The 14,325-nt window shown below is 35.6% G+C and overlaps 1 protein-coding gene across 6 annotated transcripts in view; it reads left to right on the top strand.

Annotated features, from left to right (window-relative positions):
- DOCK9 (dedicator of cytokinesis 9) overlaps nt 1–14,325 on the top strand; it is a 123,563-nt gene that overhangs the window by 61,460 nt on the left and 47,778 nt on the right. For all 6 annotated transcript variants that reach the window (XM_087726168.1, XM_087726171.1, XM_087726172.1 and 3 more), the window contains exons 14-28: nt 450–532; nt 846–968; nt 2,471–2,550; nt 2,635–2,822; nt 2,962–3,027; nt 4,452–4,544; nt 5,927–6,050; nt 6,157–6,278; nt 6,384–6,470; nt 7,674–7,763; nt 9,184–9,299; nt 11,551–11,620; nt 11,727–11,852; nt 12,313–12,384; nt 12,748–12,894. In XM_087726168.1, coding sequence (XP_087582294.1) covers nt 450–532; nt 846–968; nt 2,471–2,550; nt 2,635–2,822; nt 2,962–3,027; nt 4,452–4,544; nt 5,927–6,050; nt 6,157–6,278; nt 6,384–6,470; nt 7,674–7,763; nt 9,184–9,299; nt 11,551–11,620; nt 11,727–11,852; nt 12,313–12,384; nt 12,748–12,894 — 1,587 coding nt within the window. The remainder of the gene's footprint in view (nt 1–449; nt 533–845; nt 969–2,470; nt 2,551–2,634; nt 2,823–2,961; nt 3,028–4,451; nt 4,545–5,926; nt 6,051–6,156; nt 6,279–6,383; nt 6,471–7,673; nt 7,764–9,183; nt 9,300–11,550; nt 11,621–11,726; nt 11,853–12,312; nt 12,385–12,747; nt 12,895–14,325) is intronic.

The raw sequence follows: 14,325 nt of genomic DNA on the forward strand, positions 1-14,325 counted from the left end.
TCAACATCATCAAATTGAAATGTGCACATATTTAAGACATAATTGCCAGATTTTGATATCAGTTTAATTCCTATGCTCGGCAGACATGGGCAAATACAGATTGTAGGCAAAGTTGCATCTTCTGTGCTGAAATTTGTTTACGAATTGCCTAAGCAGACTAAAAAAGATAGTAAAATCAACTATTGAATAATCTGTTAAGGAGTCTCAAATATTGCTTTCATTTTAAGATTTGTTTGGAAAACGAGAACTTAATTGTAATAAAAAAACACAAGAAACAACTTTTAGATAAATTTTAGGAGTTAATGCTGAATTTGATTGAGAGTTTGAAGCCCATAGTAGTTTGGTAAGTTAAGAAAGGGAATGGAAGAAATTTCAGTTTCAGTAAGAAATGTATGCGGGGGGGGGGGGATTTTGAGTTGTAATTCAGTTCTTTTTCTGATTGCTTACAGGTTGCTCAAAAGGTTCTGAAAAATGCAAAACAGGCTTGCCAACGACTAGGGCAATACAGAATGCCATTTGCATGGGCAGCCAGGTAATGCATGATAGCATTCTTGATTTAATCCAAGAATTCTCTGATTTGTATTTCAGATTAATTGGTAAATTAATTTATGTGAGTGCTCCTTCCCCTTGAATAAAAGTTATGGTTTAAATGTATTTCTAGTTTGGCATCAAGCCAACATTTATAACAAATTAGCTAGAATTGGAATGTCCTGCTTTTTGTTCAACCATTTATATATTAATTTCAGTAAGTTAATATGTTAATACTATCTAAACTGCCTTTCGTTTTTGTTTTCCCAGTATGATGTTTATGCAGACAGTTTTCATTTTAAAAACTTGTATTTCAGAACACTGTTTAAGGATATGGCTGGAACACTGGACAAAGGTGCAAGATTTTCTACACTTTACAAACAAGATAGTAACAAACTTTCAAATGAAGACATGCTTAAATTGTTAGCTGATTTCAGAAAGTGAGTGCTTTGTTTTACATAGAAATGAAATTATTCATATAAAAAGATAATAAATGGATTTGTGTCACATGTGTTTCCTGGAATGGCGTGGTGCTCTTTTTTTGTCTCCAATAGAGTTATGACCGCAAAGTTATAAAAGAGTTGTTAAATGATTAAATCAAAGGTCTCCAGATCTTCCTCTTTTATGTTTTAGATGGTTTTTTAATTAATTTATAACTGATTTTGTCTATGTTATTTATTCAAAAGTGGCTTTAATTGTACATGTCAGAAGTCTTTAGTACCGATATGTATTCCATGATTAAAAAGTTTAAAATCAATAATTTTACATTCAGTTTTGATGTATTAAGAACACTCCGGAAGAATTAGGAGTTTGAAACCTGACTCATGAGTTCTGAAGGTTTCCTTGCAAAAGTGGATACTATTTATACATTTTTCTTACTGGTAAAATGAAAACAAAAAACAATTAAAGGGAATTCCTGTTGTCTGAAACTATAAAAAGTTATATGTAGAAAAAAAGTGAAAATCTTGCAAATGTACAGGTTAAGTAAAATTTTTGTAGCAGAAGACATTTTTTGAAAAGACTAAAAATTGCAAAGGTAATTTTGTGGATGTGAATATTTGTGGAATTTGTGAAAACATTTTGTGGATGTTTTAACTTAAAAGCTGCATGGATTAGGGTTTGCAGATATAAAGTTGTATTGTACATTACCGGTATATCAATAGGAGCAACAATTGTTTCTCTAGAATACATAATGTAAATATATTTCATGGAACTGTAGATTTGGGAGGAATTTTAGAGATTTAGTCCAATCTCCTACTCAATGCAGCTTCCTCTGGAGCATCTCCCACAGAGGACAATTCAGCGTCTGATAGATTATCTTTTTCCATTGTTCGCCTTCTGAAAAGCCTCTCCAAAGGTCAAGGACTTACCATGCATTGTAGGCAGGCAGAAGGAGAGAAAAGCATAAATCAGGAACTTTTTGGAAATGATGGAGGATTCCTCTATTTTATTCTGCTTCTGAGCTCTGTTATATCATGCAAGCAGAGGTGATATTCTATCAGTTCGGACCGGTTCACCCAAACTGGTAGCGGAAATCGTGGGTGGCCGTGCCCACCTGTCACCTCTATGGCATCCCATTTAGGCTCCTTTTTCACCAAAAGCATATGCGGTGAAGTCTGTGCTCACATTTGCGAACCAGTAGGTAAGGTAACTGAATACCACGCCTGCAGACAAGATATAATGCTCTATGTTGCACAGACCCTCTGATTCTCTGGGGACCTTTGGGAGGGATGGGAAAGTGCGGTACCAGCAATCTATGAGGTAGTGCAACATCCTTTCTTTCAGGGTGACCTAGAGCCCACTGACTGTTGTGTTAATTTGAAATGAATTGAACTATTCTCTTTTGAAGCATGCTTTGTATTTTTTCATAATTGAGATTGAATAGATTGTGTCAACTATTTTTCTGTTAGGTCATATTTGGTTTTTTTTGTTTTTCTTGTAGGCCTGAAAAGATGTCTAAGTTGCCAGTTATTTTAGGAAACCTAGACATAACAATTGATAATGTTTCTTCAGACGTACCAAGTAAGTATTGAAAAACTTATTGTAAAAAGTGGGTACAATGGCTTTGTTCTTCCATTTTTAAATTCAATTTTAATATATTTTCAGATTTTGTTAATTCATCATACATTCCCATGATACAGTTTGAAAACAGTTCCAAGGCAGTAGTAACGTTTGAAGTAGAGGAATTTGTTCCCTGTATACCCAAACATACTCAGCCTTTCACCATCTACAACAATCACCTTTATGTTTATCCAAAACACTTGAAATATGACAGTCAGAAGTCATTTGCAAAGGTGAGTTAGTAGGCCTGTTAATTCTGTTCAGATTCAAAGCTAAATTGAATCTGAGTAAAAAATGTGCCTCATTGTTGGAAATGTGATTTATGTACTAGAAAATAAAAGGAACTAAACTTACTTTCTGTGCTCTTTTTAGGCAAGAAATATTGCAGTGTGCATAGAATTCAGAGATTCTGATGATGAAGATTCTCGGCCTCTGAAGGTACGTTGATCTGGCTTGTGGTGGTTCAGTCATTAATATCAATTTACGGTACAAATGATGGGGCAATATCTAAGATACATCCTCAAGTTCCTTAATATTATATTCTGTGTTTTACATAAGTAAATCTGGCTATAAGAACAAGCTGTGTTTATATGCACAACTCTACTCTGCTTTTTCCAAAGAAACAAATGAAGTTGGAATCTGTATTACATTAAACTTATTTTCCGTATTCATGTAGAAATATAAACAAATGATAAAACCCATCTTTAAGAAGTTTGCTGCTTAAAATTAGAATCAACCAATTGCTTGCAAAGTTATTTTTCATACTGAGGCAGAGCCGTGATTTTTCTGTTTTAAATCAGAGTAGGTGCAGCTTTTATGAAATATACTTTTCCTATCCATTAGGTGTTTTAACAAAGATTTGACCCCAGACTTTAAAGATACAAAATTTCAGGAATAATAGTAACAAAAACAATATTTCAGGAAGTTTTAAAAATTGCAACATTCACAGTGATATGTGGTATAATTTGTGTTAATGCACATCCCTTTAACACAGCTGGTTTTTTGTTTTGTTTTATGTGGATATTTTTTGGTATTTAGAATTGAATTTCAAGATAAGGAAAAGTGGATACAAAGAACTTTGTTTAATTTTTATTAATAAATTTCCTAATGTAATCAATATTATGTAAGAAATACCATGATTTTTTTAAAAAAAGACCTTTGTTTTAAGAGATATAGAAGCACTAAATAAGGGTTAAAAGCAATTTAGCAAGTCTCAGTTTATGCACATTGCATCACCGTGACTTTTTAAAAAACTTTCAGTTCATTTCTCATCTCTGTGTTGCTTCCCATTGAGTTGTTGTCAGGTTCAAGGAAAGTACAAGTTCTAAATCCATCATAGGAATAACGAAATGAAGTCAGCAAAAACTAGGAATTCCCCCTTGAAGAAAGCAATCGTAGCAGAGTTTGAACTTTGCTCTGTTAGTACAAAAGCTGTCTCCCCTTCCTTCACATGTTCACGCCAGACCCTGGTACGATCAGAATCAATCTCTAAAAAAATAATAATCCTTTTATCATATATTCCATATATCACAAAGTGTTTATTGTTACATTCCAGAAGTTGTACAGTAGGAATGTGAAGCACTTGAGACTGAAAGCTGATAGGGCTCACCTACCCCTACCAAAGTGCTTCACATCCCTACTGTTAAGTGTTGCTAAATAGAGTAACAGTCTGCAGAATATTTTCTGAGCATTTTTTCATCCATTGAGACATAATTAAAGGAGAAGCTTTGCTAGTTTATCTTGTAGAAGAATTTAAAAAAGGGGGGAACATTAAATAAATCTCACATTAAATATTTCAGAAATTATATCTTAAAAATAGGGTCAGTATAAACCATCAATTTCTTCCTCTGTTTCATTCCTAGTGCATCTATGGCAGACCAGGGGGTCCAATATTTACAAGACAAGCGTTCGTTGCAGTTCTGCATCACCAGCAAAACCCAGAGTTTTATGATGAGGTAATTTTGTCTTCTTTCCTTTCTCCAAAAATCTCCAAATCTCCAGAAATGCAGTGGGATAAGAGGGAAGAAGTTGCTTTGCAGCATGCCAAGCATTTTTATTCAGAGGGAGGCAGATACTGTAAGTCTGTCTACTGTCTCCCCTCAGTTTCTACCTATATAGTGACCCAGTGACAACAACTCTGTAAGATTATGTGCAATAAATATGCAGATCTTTTTGGGATTAGGTGCTTTTTTAAGGAAAATGTTATGCTGGAAAACTATTTTTTTCTTTACAAAAAGAAAAGAAAATAGTGAGCATGTACACAAAGAAAAAAAAATACAAAGAGTAGCAACAGATCAGATGATAATTAATGGGGAAATGCATGTAATTGCATTCGACTCTATTTTTTTAAATGTAAAATGTACATTTTATTCATTTTTGTAAACTCACCAGTATTTCAGTTCTCTTCGTCTAATTTCCATTTTAGCAGCACTCTGATTCTTGTAGGAAGAATTGCTATTTGAAGTTTGTTCTCCAGCCAGTCAAATTCACAAAACAGAAAAGAACAGGAACCACCAGTAATATAGTAGTAGAATGATGAAAAATCACATGTCATCCTTATTAAAAAATATTTTGTACAAGAACACACATTGAAATAAGGTTGTGTTAGATTAACTCTAAGTGATTATTATGTTATCTTTTTAAAATGCCATGACAGAGAGTGTTCTCTTTAGGGGTGGGCTTCAACAATTTTAGCAAGGGGTTCTCTGCCCAGTTGCTGGGTGGGCATGGCCATGGTGGGCGTGGCCTAGTTGGCCTCTTGCACCACAGGGGGGGAGGTTTGCCCTCCCTGGGATCTGGAGGCTTTCCTCAAGCCTCCATGAGGGTGAAAATGGTCTTCCCAGACTCTGGAAAGTCCATTTCCGGCCTTCTCGAACTTCCAGTAGGCTCGTTTTTTGCCCTCCTCGAGCCTCTGCATGTTCCTTGCACTTACCTTCATCCAAAACAGGCTGCATAGGGACTCCTGGGAGGGGCGGTGGGGGTTGGGTGGGGCCATCCAGGAGTTCCCCAAACTGAACAGAATATTAGCTAGAGTTTCTCCCGAAACACTGCGAACCCCCAGCAGTCAACCCCTGGTTCTCTTCCTTCTTCACCGCAAATAAGTATTGATGAAATGTGTTGCAATCAAATAATCTTGAATTGGTCATAGTAGGAACTAGGCTTCCTTGGCAGTATGCTGGTCCCTCATTGCTTAAGGTCTTATAGGTTAATACAAAATCTCTTAAATGTGTCCAGTCATAAATATATATATGCTTACGTGTTGTGCATTGTAAAACTTGTATATACTACTGCTAGAAGACACTTTCCAAACCAAAACTTGCATTTTATTTCTTATTAGGTAAAAATAGAATTACCCACACAGCTGCATGAAAAACACCATTTATTGTTTACCTTCTATCACGTTAGTTGTGACAGTTCAAGTAAAGGGACCACCAAGAAGAAGGACATAATTGAAACACAAGGTTTGATTCTCTTGTTTTTTATAGGTGATATATTTAGCTAAAATTAAGCATAAACACTTACTAGAGAATACAGCAAAGATATAATTTGTCTTTACATTTCTTCTAGTTGGATATTCCTGGCTTCAGTTATTAAAAGATGGCAGAGTGGTGACAAATGAACAACATATACCAGTATCTGCTTATCTTCCAAGTGGATATCTTAACATTCAAGAATCAGGCATGAGCAAAGTAAAAAACCCAAGATAATATCTATCCTATTTGGTTTTTTTAGCTGTTAGATAAAGCTGGTTTGTATTTAATACATTAAATAACCAACTTTTATTTTTATATCAGCATTCCAGCCCTGAGATTAAATGGGTAGATGGAGGCAAACCACTGTTGACAATTTCAACTCACCCAGTTTCCACTGTATATACACAGGTTGGTATTAATTACACTGTCACTTTTTAGGAAAGCTGTTGATTTTATTTCATCTGAAAAATAACATATATTTTTATAATTCTATAATTATAAAATATAAGTTATGAAAAATATGACACAATCAAGTTTTGATTATCTTGCTTGCCCATCTTAGTACAGCAATGAACCCAGAGAACAAAAGGCAGAAGAAAATGCATGTGTCTTTGCCTAAGTGTAGGAAAGGGAAGTAAAGGGAAGTAAACTCATTTAGCTTTCTCTCTGTAAATGACAGGACTCCAACTAGACTAAAACTGTCCAAGCGTAGAGTTGGAAAGAATATGTAACAGATTTTCCTGTCTTTGTGCTGGGTTTTAGATTAGCACAAGATGAGAACAATACTCTGACTTTCTGGGGGAAAGGTCATGGGATAAACAAATCTGTCCAACACTAACATTTCAAAATTAAAATTATGAGTTTTATGTAATGGGAGTTTGTACAAGTAAAAAATACAAAGACAGAACCAAGAGACCATGTTTTGCTCTAGGCATCACTATTCTTTCTTGCACCCTGAAAACATGAGAATTTCAAGCAAGTATCAATTTGGTATGTTGGAGGGAGGAACTCATTGCAGGTTATAGACAAGAGGATGCTTACTATTAGTATTAAATCTTAATTATACACAGACTTCATGAAGTAAAATAATGAATTACAGGCATAAAAATCTTTGAAATCTATGGAGTAGCAATACCAAGGAAATTTGAGCCAAATTTTTGAATTGGTGCAAACCTTTGGAATGAGATCATATACAGTATTTACCAAGTAATGAATAGATAGAAATAGAAAAGTCTAATGTACATCTCAGATATCCCACTTGTAGTTACAGTATTATATGCTTATTGAAAATCCAATGCGAGGAATTGGTGTTTGCTTGCATATTTTAACATTTTTGGTGTTTGAAATACTAGAAAAATGAACACTTCCAAGTATTTTGTACAATAATTATGAAAGCTCACGAGCAATAAGTGCTACATAATTGAAATTAATAAAGTTGTATTATTACATGTTGTATGAGAACTCAACAGGGAAGGACAAGTTCCTTTAGCTTTTCAATTTTGTTGAGTTCTTGCAAGTCAAAACGTTCCCCCCCCCCACTTATCTGTATTGGCATTTTTAAATGGAAGTAGTGATATCATATAAATAGTTTACTCTTTTTTTTTTTTTTAGGACCAGCATTTAAACAATTTCTTCCATTACTGTCAAAAAACTATGTCTGGTGCTCAAGCTTTAGGAGCTGACCTTGTGAAGTATCTTAAGGTATGAAATTGTTATAAGATGACTAAAAGGTGGGCACTAGATGGACGCAAATGAATGGTTACCAAGATCAGAGCCTGTTTAAATACATTCAACCAAGAACTAAATAAATCTAAAAACCTTATATGTAAAAAAAAAAAACCCTCTTAAGTCAACCTTGGCTCTGGATGACTTGATTAACTGATTATATGCCATTAAGATGGTATCAACTCTTAGGGACCACATACATTTTCTCCAGGCCAATCCTGGTAGTTCAGGAACAAGAATATTACTTTGGAATGAGCAAAATACAATGGTTGTATATATTAATAAGGAGAACTTTGTCATACCAGCATGCAAAATGGGTAGTGAATTGTGTCTTACTCATGTTTATGTGCACTATTCTGGGAGACAGAATGTATGTTTTATAACAACTTTACAATAAAAATAACTGGATAGACAGGATTAAATGGAAACCAAATTCTGTTACAATTAGCACTGTATATTCATGGCAGGGAATGCGGTGGCTCAGTAGCTAAGACACTGAGCTTGTCAATCAGAAAGGCCAGTAGTTCGGCGGTTCAAATCCCTAGCACTGCATAACAGAGTGAGCTCCCGTAACTTGTCCCAGCTTCTGCCAACATAGCAATTCTAAAGCATGTAAAAATGCAAGTAGAAAAATAGGAACTACCTTTGGTGGCAAGGTAGCAGCGTTCCATGCGCCTTTGGCATTTAGTCATGTCTGACATATTTACCTTGTTTAGAAGGTTAGTTTAAAATATCCCAACAATAATTTTAATGAGACCTGTTCAGCAACCCTTCAGCTTATATTAGAACAGTACAGCAGCATGGTGCTTTTCTTCTGGTTTTATCACTTGAGTAAAAGTATGTCAATAAATAAGTTTTTTCTAATCTTACCTGTTCTTATCTGCCTTGATTCTTCTGGAAAGCTATGAAATAACATAGAAATTGGCTTGCTTATGTTACTGAATTTTTATTATGTTTTTAAACTATTCTGAGTTTGGTGTGAATCAATAGTGGGTTCCGGATGCCGTCACAACCAGTACGCTGCGACAGGGCCGGGCATCCTCAGTGGGCATGTGTGCTGCGCATGCATGCACATGCCACCGCCCAGCGACACTCAGCTGCTCAGCAGAGGTCGTGCAGGCACCACATGCTGTCTGCGCATGTGCAATTGGCCCGTTTGCCTCAAAAAGTGGTAAGGAACGTGGGTGGGCCAAATGACCCACCGTTCTAGTACGGTACCTACTGCTCCCAGCTACCACCAGTATGCCCGTACCGGGCCGTACCACCTGGAACCTACCACTGGTGTGAATCTTGTCAGTCTTGGTAGAACTGGGGTTTAGTAGAATTATAACTGTAGACTCTTGATTTAGTTTTGAAAATAAGTATGTTAGAAACAAAGTCACTGTTTTTATTCTAGAGCCTTCATGCTATGGAGGGACATGTCATGATAGCATTTCTGCCTACTATTTTAAACCAGTTGTTTAGAGTTCTTACAAGAGCAACTCAGGAAGATGTTGCAGTGAATGTGACAAGGTAAAAGGTTTTTAACATATTTATTTATCAGATTTTATGCAACATAGTGGACCAGATTCTTGGCAGTTTAAAATAATTAAAAGTATCAATAGTAAAATCAAAACGACTAAAACAGATGTAAAGTAAAAGCAACAGTTATGGACATCCTATCACCTAATGTAAATTCTTTGGAGTAATATATATATTTAATTTACAGAAGGCTAATACTATTAAAGTCAAACTATTATCTAAACATGAACTGAAGCATACGTCACACTCATACCAAAAGAAGATTCTGACCATCAACAGATAAAAAATTACAGACCCATTTAATTATTAAATAAGACTACAAAATATTTATATCCATAATTTCGGAACAACTAAAAAAATACTAAACGAAGTCATTCACGTAGACCAAAAATAATTTGAAAATAATTACAAATACTCTAGAATATCCCGAAGCACATCCCGAAAAACAAGTTGCACTGATTTTTTCAGTCACCTAAAAGGCCTTTGACAATCTGAATTGGCAATTCATTACTACACAATTAAAAAACATACAATTCGGAGAGAAACTTGTGAAGATGGTAACAATATATTCAATTCAAACAGCAAATGTGCTAATAAATGGAGACGTTCCAGAGAAAGTTAACATTTTGAAAGAGGTAAGACAAGGATGCCCCCTATCACCCCCATTAGTTATTTTAACCTTAGAGGTACTACTAATGGAAATTAGTTGGGAACAAAAAATAAAAGGATTAAAAATTAAAAAAAGAAGAATATAAAGTCCAAGTGTTTGCAGATAATTTAGTATTTATTCTAGAAGAACCATTAGAAACAGGGTCCAAATTAATACAAAAAAGGTGAAATATTTTGGAATTTGGCTAACAGAAAAGTATTCAACGATCAAAGAAGATAACTATAATAAAACTATGCAACAATAAAAAAAGATTTGGAAAATTGAAAAAAACTGCAACTTTCACTTGCAAGTTTTACTGCTACTATTATATATTCAGGGGTGAGCTGCTACAGGTTCGCCCGAGTTCAGGAGAATCCATAGCTAATGTTATGGCCGATCCAGAGAACCTCCAAATCCCACCCCTGGCTGATATTCATCATTTTTTGAGCATCTAACACCGACAATGACCAAAATACATAATAAGGGTTTGAGTTCCTGTGGTGAGATCCTCCTGCTTCTGGTAGGTCTACAGCTGGCCTACCAACTGGAATTGGGAAAGCACACTTTTCTTAACCTTCTCCAACCCCTCACACCTTCTTCCGGGCAGCCTTTTTATGCTCAGCAAGCACAGACTTTGTAGATGCTCATACTCTGCTGCTGTGTATTCATAAGGAGACTTTTCCTTCATTCCCATATACTGGGAATTTGCCTTCAGAAGGTCCATGGAAACTAGAGTCACTTAACAACCACTGTAAAAATTAGGTCCAACTCAACTCAACAACCTCAAGGACTCACAATGGAATTTCCAGTCTCAATTGTGGTTGTAGCAATAGAAATAGCACTTAGACTTACCGTCTTTCCCCGAAAATGTGGCCTGTCTTGAAACTATGGCCTTTCCACATTTTTCGAGTGGGCAAAAATATAAGGCTCCCCTGAAAATAAGCCCCCTGGACAACCACCCCCCTCCGGCCAGGCAGAACACCACTCACCAACCTAGCGGTATCCCGAAGGCACCAAGCCACGTGGTGCTCTGCCCGCCCCGCAGCTCCCGCGGCTTGGCACATTCGGGATACCCCCTAGGTCAGTGCATGGAGCTCTGCTCCAGCTGGAGAGGGTGGTTGCACAAGCACCTGTTCCGTCCCCAGCTTGCTGCCTCCCAGCCTCACCATGCCACCGCCGCTGCACTCCGAGCATAACTTCTTCTCCGGCTTCCAAACTTCAGAACTCGGTTTCCGATTCTACTCTAGGAGTGCGCTCTATGGTTGTGGGCTATACGGTATATATACCACACGGTATATACCGTTTCATAGTGTTTCACAGTCCTCTCTAAGCGATTACAGAGTCAGCATATTGCCCGCAACAATCTGGCTCCTCATTTTACCGACCTGGGAAAGATGGAAGGCTGATTTAATCTTAAACTGGGGGGGATCAAACCCCTGGAAGTCAGAAGAATTAGCCTGCAATACTGCATTCTAATTCTAAGCATTGTGCCACATGGCTTATAAGCTGAGAACTGACTGTAATGTGCCAATTGTTGATTTTAAAAATATTTAGAATGTGAGGATTTCTTATTGTTAACTTTATTTTACTTAGGGTTATTATCCATGTGGTTGCCCAATGTCATGAAGAAGGATTGGATAGCTATTTGAGATCCTATGTCAAGGTATCAATCATATAATTGTGTGCTTGGTTTAAAAAAAATTGCATGATTAACCTAACTCTGAATGTTTTTTGCATAATGTAAGCTCTTTTATTTTTCTTATCCCAAGTACGTTTTTAAAGGAGAAACTTATATTGCTTCAGAATATAAAACTGTACATGAAGAACTTGCCAAAACCATGACAACGATCTTGAAGCCATGTACTGACTTCCTCACAAGCAACAAGCTGCTTAAGGTATATAAGGAAAAAGGATGTTTTGTTTGCATCTTCAATTGAAGAGTTTCTCAGATCTGAAAAGAATTTTAGCACTTCATAATTTTAATAATTGACAATAACAGTTATAAATCATAAGTTAAAGATATAAATGAATAGCTTATATTGTTTTTACATACTAAATAATGTATTGCCTATAAATATAATTATGTATATACAGTAGATTATGTGATATACAGTATATTATATGTGTACAGTAGATTATGTGAGTTATAGTCTCACTTTTTGCATGAAAGCCATCTCGGTGAGTTTGGGCCAGACACTTTTCTCTACTCAACTCATCTCACAGGGTGGTTGTTGTGGGGAAAATTAGGGAAGAAGGAGCATTACATATACTTATGTTCGCCACTTTGAGTTATTTATAAAAAAGAAGGTAGACTAAAAAAAAATCTAATTTATTTACTTTTTGTTTCTCCAATAGTATTCCTGGTTTTTCTTTGAAATTTTGATCAAATCAATGGCCCAGCACCTGCTGGAAAATGCTAAAGTAAAGGTAAATGATCTGCTACTCCAAGAGGTTATGGTACCCATTTTTGACCTTTAAAAATGCATCTATAAATTGACTTTGGTTTATAATTCCAAATATCTTGATACTGTACTTATATTTTCTATAATTTTTCATTGCAAGAAGTGGTTAGTGCTATTACTTCTACTAAACTCGTTGAATAAATATTTTAGAGTAGTATTTCTTATAGCTTCTTAGATATCCAGATAAAGGTATTTCAATATTTTTCAACACTATGGAATTCTTGCAGCTTAAATTGTTTCAGAATTGAAAACTTTACACATACGTTATGGATAAACAGAATAATTTTGTAGTGTTCCCATTTGTAAATTCTGATTTGTCTGTGTCTAGTTGCTAAGAAATCAGAGATTTCCAGCATCGTTTCATCATGCCGTGGAAACTGTTGTCAATATGCTGATGCCCCACATTACTCAGAAATATAAGGATAACCCAGAAGCTTCGAAGAATGCAAACTACAGTCTTGCTATCTTCATAAAAGTAAGTATACTGTATGTATGTCCTCATTAGTTCTTCCAAATGACTGTGAATTGTTCAGATGTATTATTTTTGTGGGCATTTATTTATTGAAATCATTTCTATTTCACTGGGCAGTTACAAGAATCTCACAATACAATTTTAAAATATAAATAATACATAATCAAAATACTTCCTTGCTAAGCCTTCAAAGTATAATTGATTGATTGGTTAATTGATTGGTTGATTATATGCCATTAAGCAAGTATTGACTCTTAGTGACTACACATATACATTTTCTCCAAAATGATCTGTTCCTAACCTGGTCTTCCAGTACTACCATTGTAACTAGGTCCATGCACTTTGCTGCTGGTTTGTGCAGCATTACAGCCTCCTTTAAAGAGCTAGGTTTTAACATAATATGTCCAAAGTAGCCCATTTAGTCATTTGTGTCTATCAATTTTATCTCAAGGGAGAAATGGACATTTGTGCCCTGAGTGAGAACTCTGGGTTGATTTGTTCAATGATGTATCCTTTTGTTTTTTTGGTTATCTGCAGTATTCTCAGAGGTCTTCTCCAACACCAAAGGCATCAATACTCTCCCTATCCTTTATTCTTTAAAATCCAACTTCTACTTCCATAAAATACCATGTATAATTTATTGTAGGTATAGACACATCATGGCATTTGAATATAATTTCCAGGGCTTTCATGGCTGTTCTACCAAGTGCTAATCTGCAGCGTATTTATTGACTGGTCTAATTTATATTTAATTTTCATCCCATTGCACACACGCGCGCGCGCACACACACACACACACACACACACACACACACACACACACACAGAGTGGTCCTTGACTTCTAGGATTTGCCGATCCTTTGCATTTTTGACTATTAGAAAGTGTCATTAATGTAATGCCGGTTATTGATGTTTCTTTGTCCAATTTTAAAACTATGTTCATCTTCTTCCACTCTAGCTTCCCTTAATATATATTGCATATAGATTGAATAAAAAAGAGGAGAGTCTGTTCCACTTGTTGCGTTTCTTTGCCAACCTGGAGCCTGTCTGTTTTGCCATGCTGTATATGTACTGTGGGTTCCTGACCTGTTTATAAGTTTCTCTTGATGTTCTGGGATTTTCATTTTTCTGAGCACTTCTCACAACTTGATATGATCAATACAATTGAAGGCTCTTCTGTAATCAATGAAGCGTTCTGCATTCATCCAGTTGTATACATTCTATTTTTAATAATACTTATTAGTTAACACTGAGTGGCCTTGAACTGGTGATAAACTGAAGTTCTTCTATAGAATTACTCAAACTAGAGTATTTTGATTTACAAATCTAAAACGTATGTACTGTGAAAAGGTCTAATATTTGGCTATTGTTTCCCCTTTAGACTAATTTAACCCCATAGAATGTTTTTTTCCCCAAATATCAAAGAAATGTAAA

This window comes from Thamnophis sirtalis, unplaced genomic scaffold (assembly GCF_051295495.1).
Source record: "Thamnophis sirtalis isolate CommonGarterSnake01/CBP01778 unplaced genomic scaffold, rThaSir2_p1.2 scaffold_12, whole genome shotgun sequence".
Classification (NCBI taxonomy): Eukaryota; Metazoa; Chordata; class Lepidosauria; order Squamata; family Natricidae; genus Thamnophis; species Thamnophis sirtalis.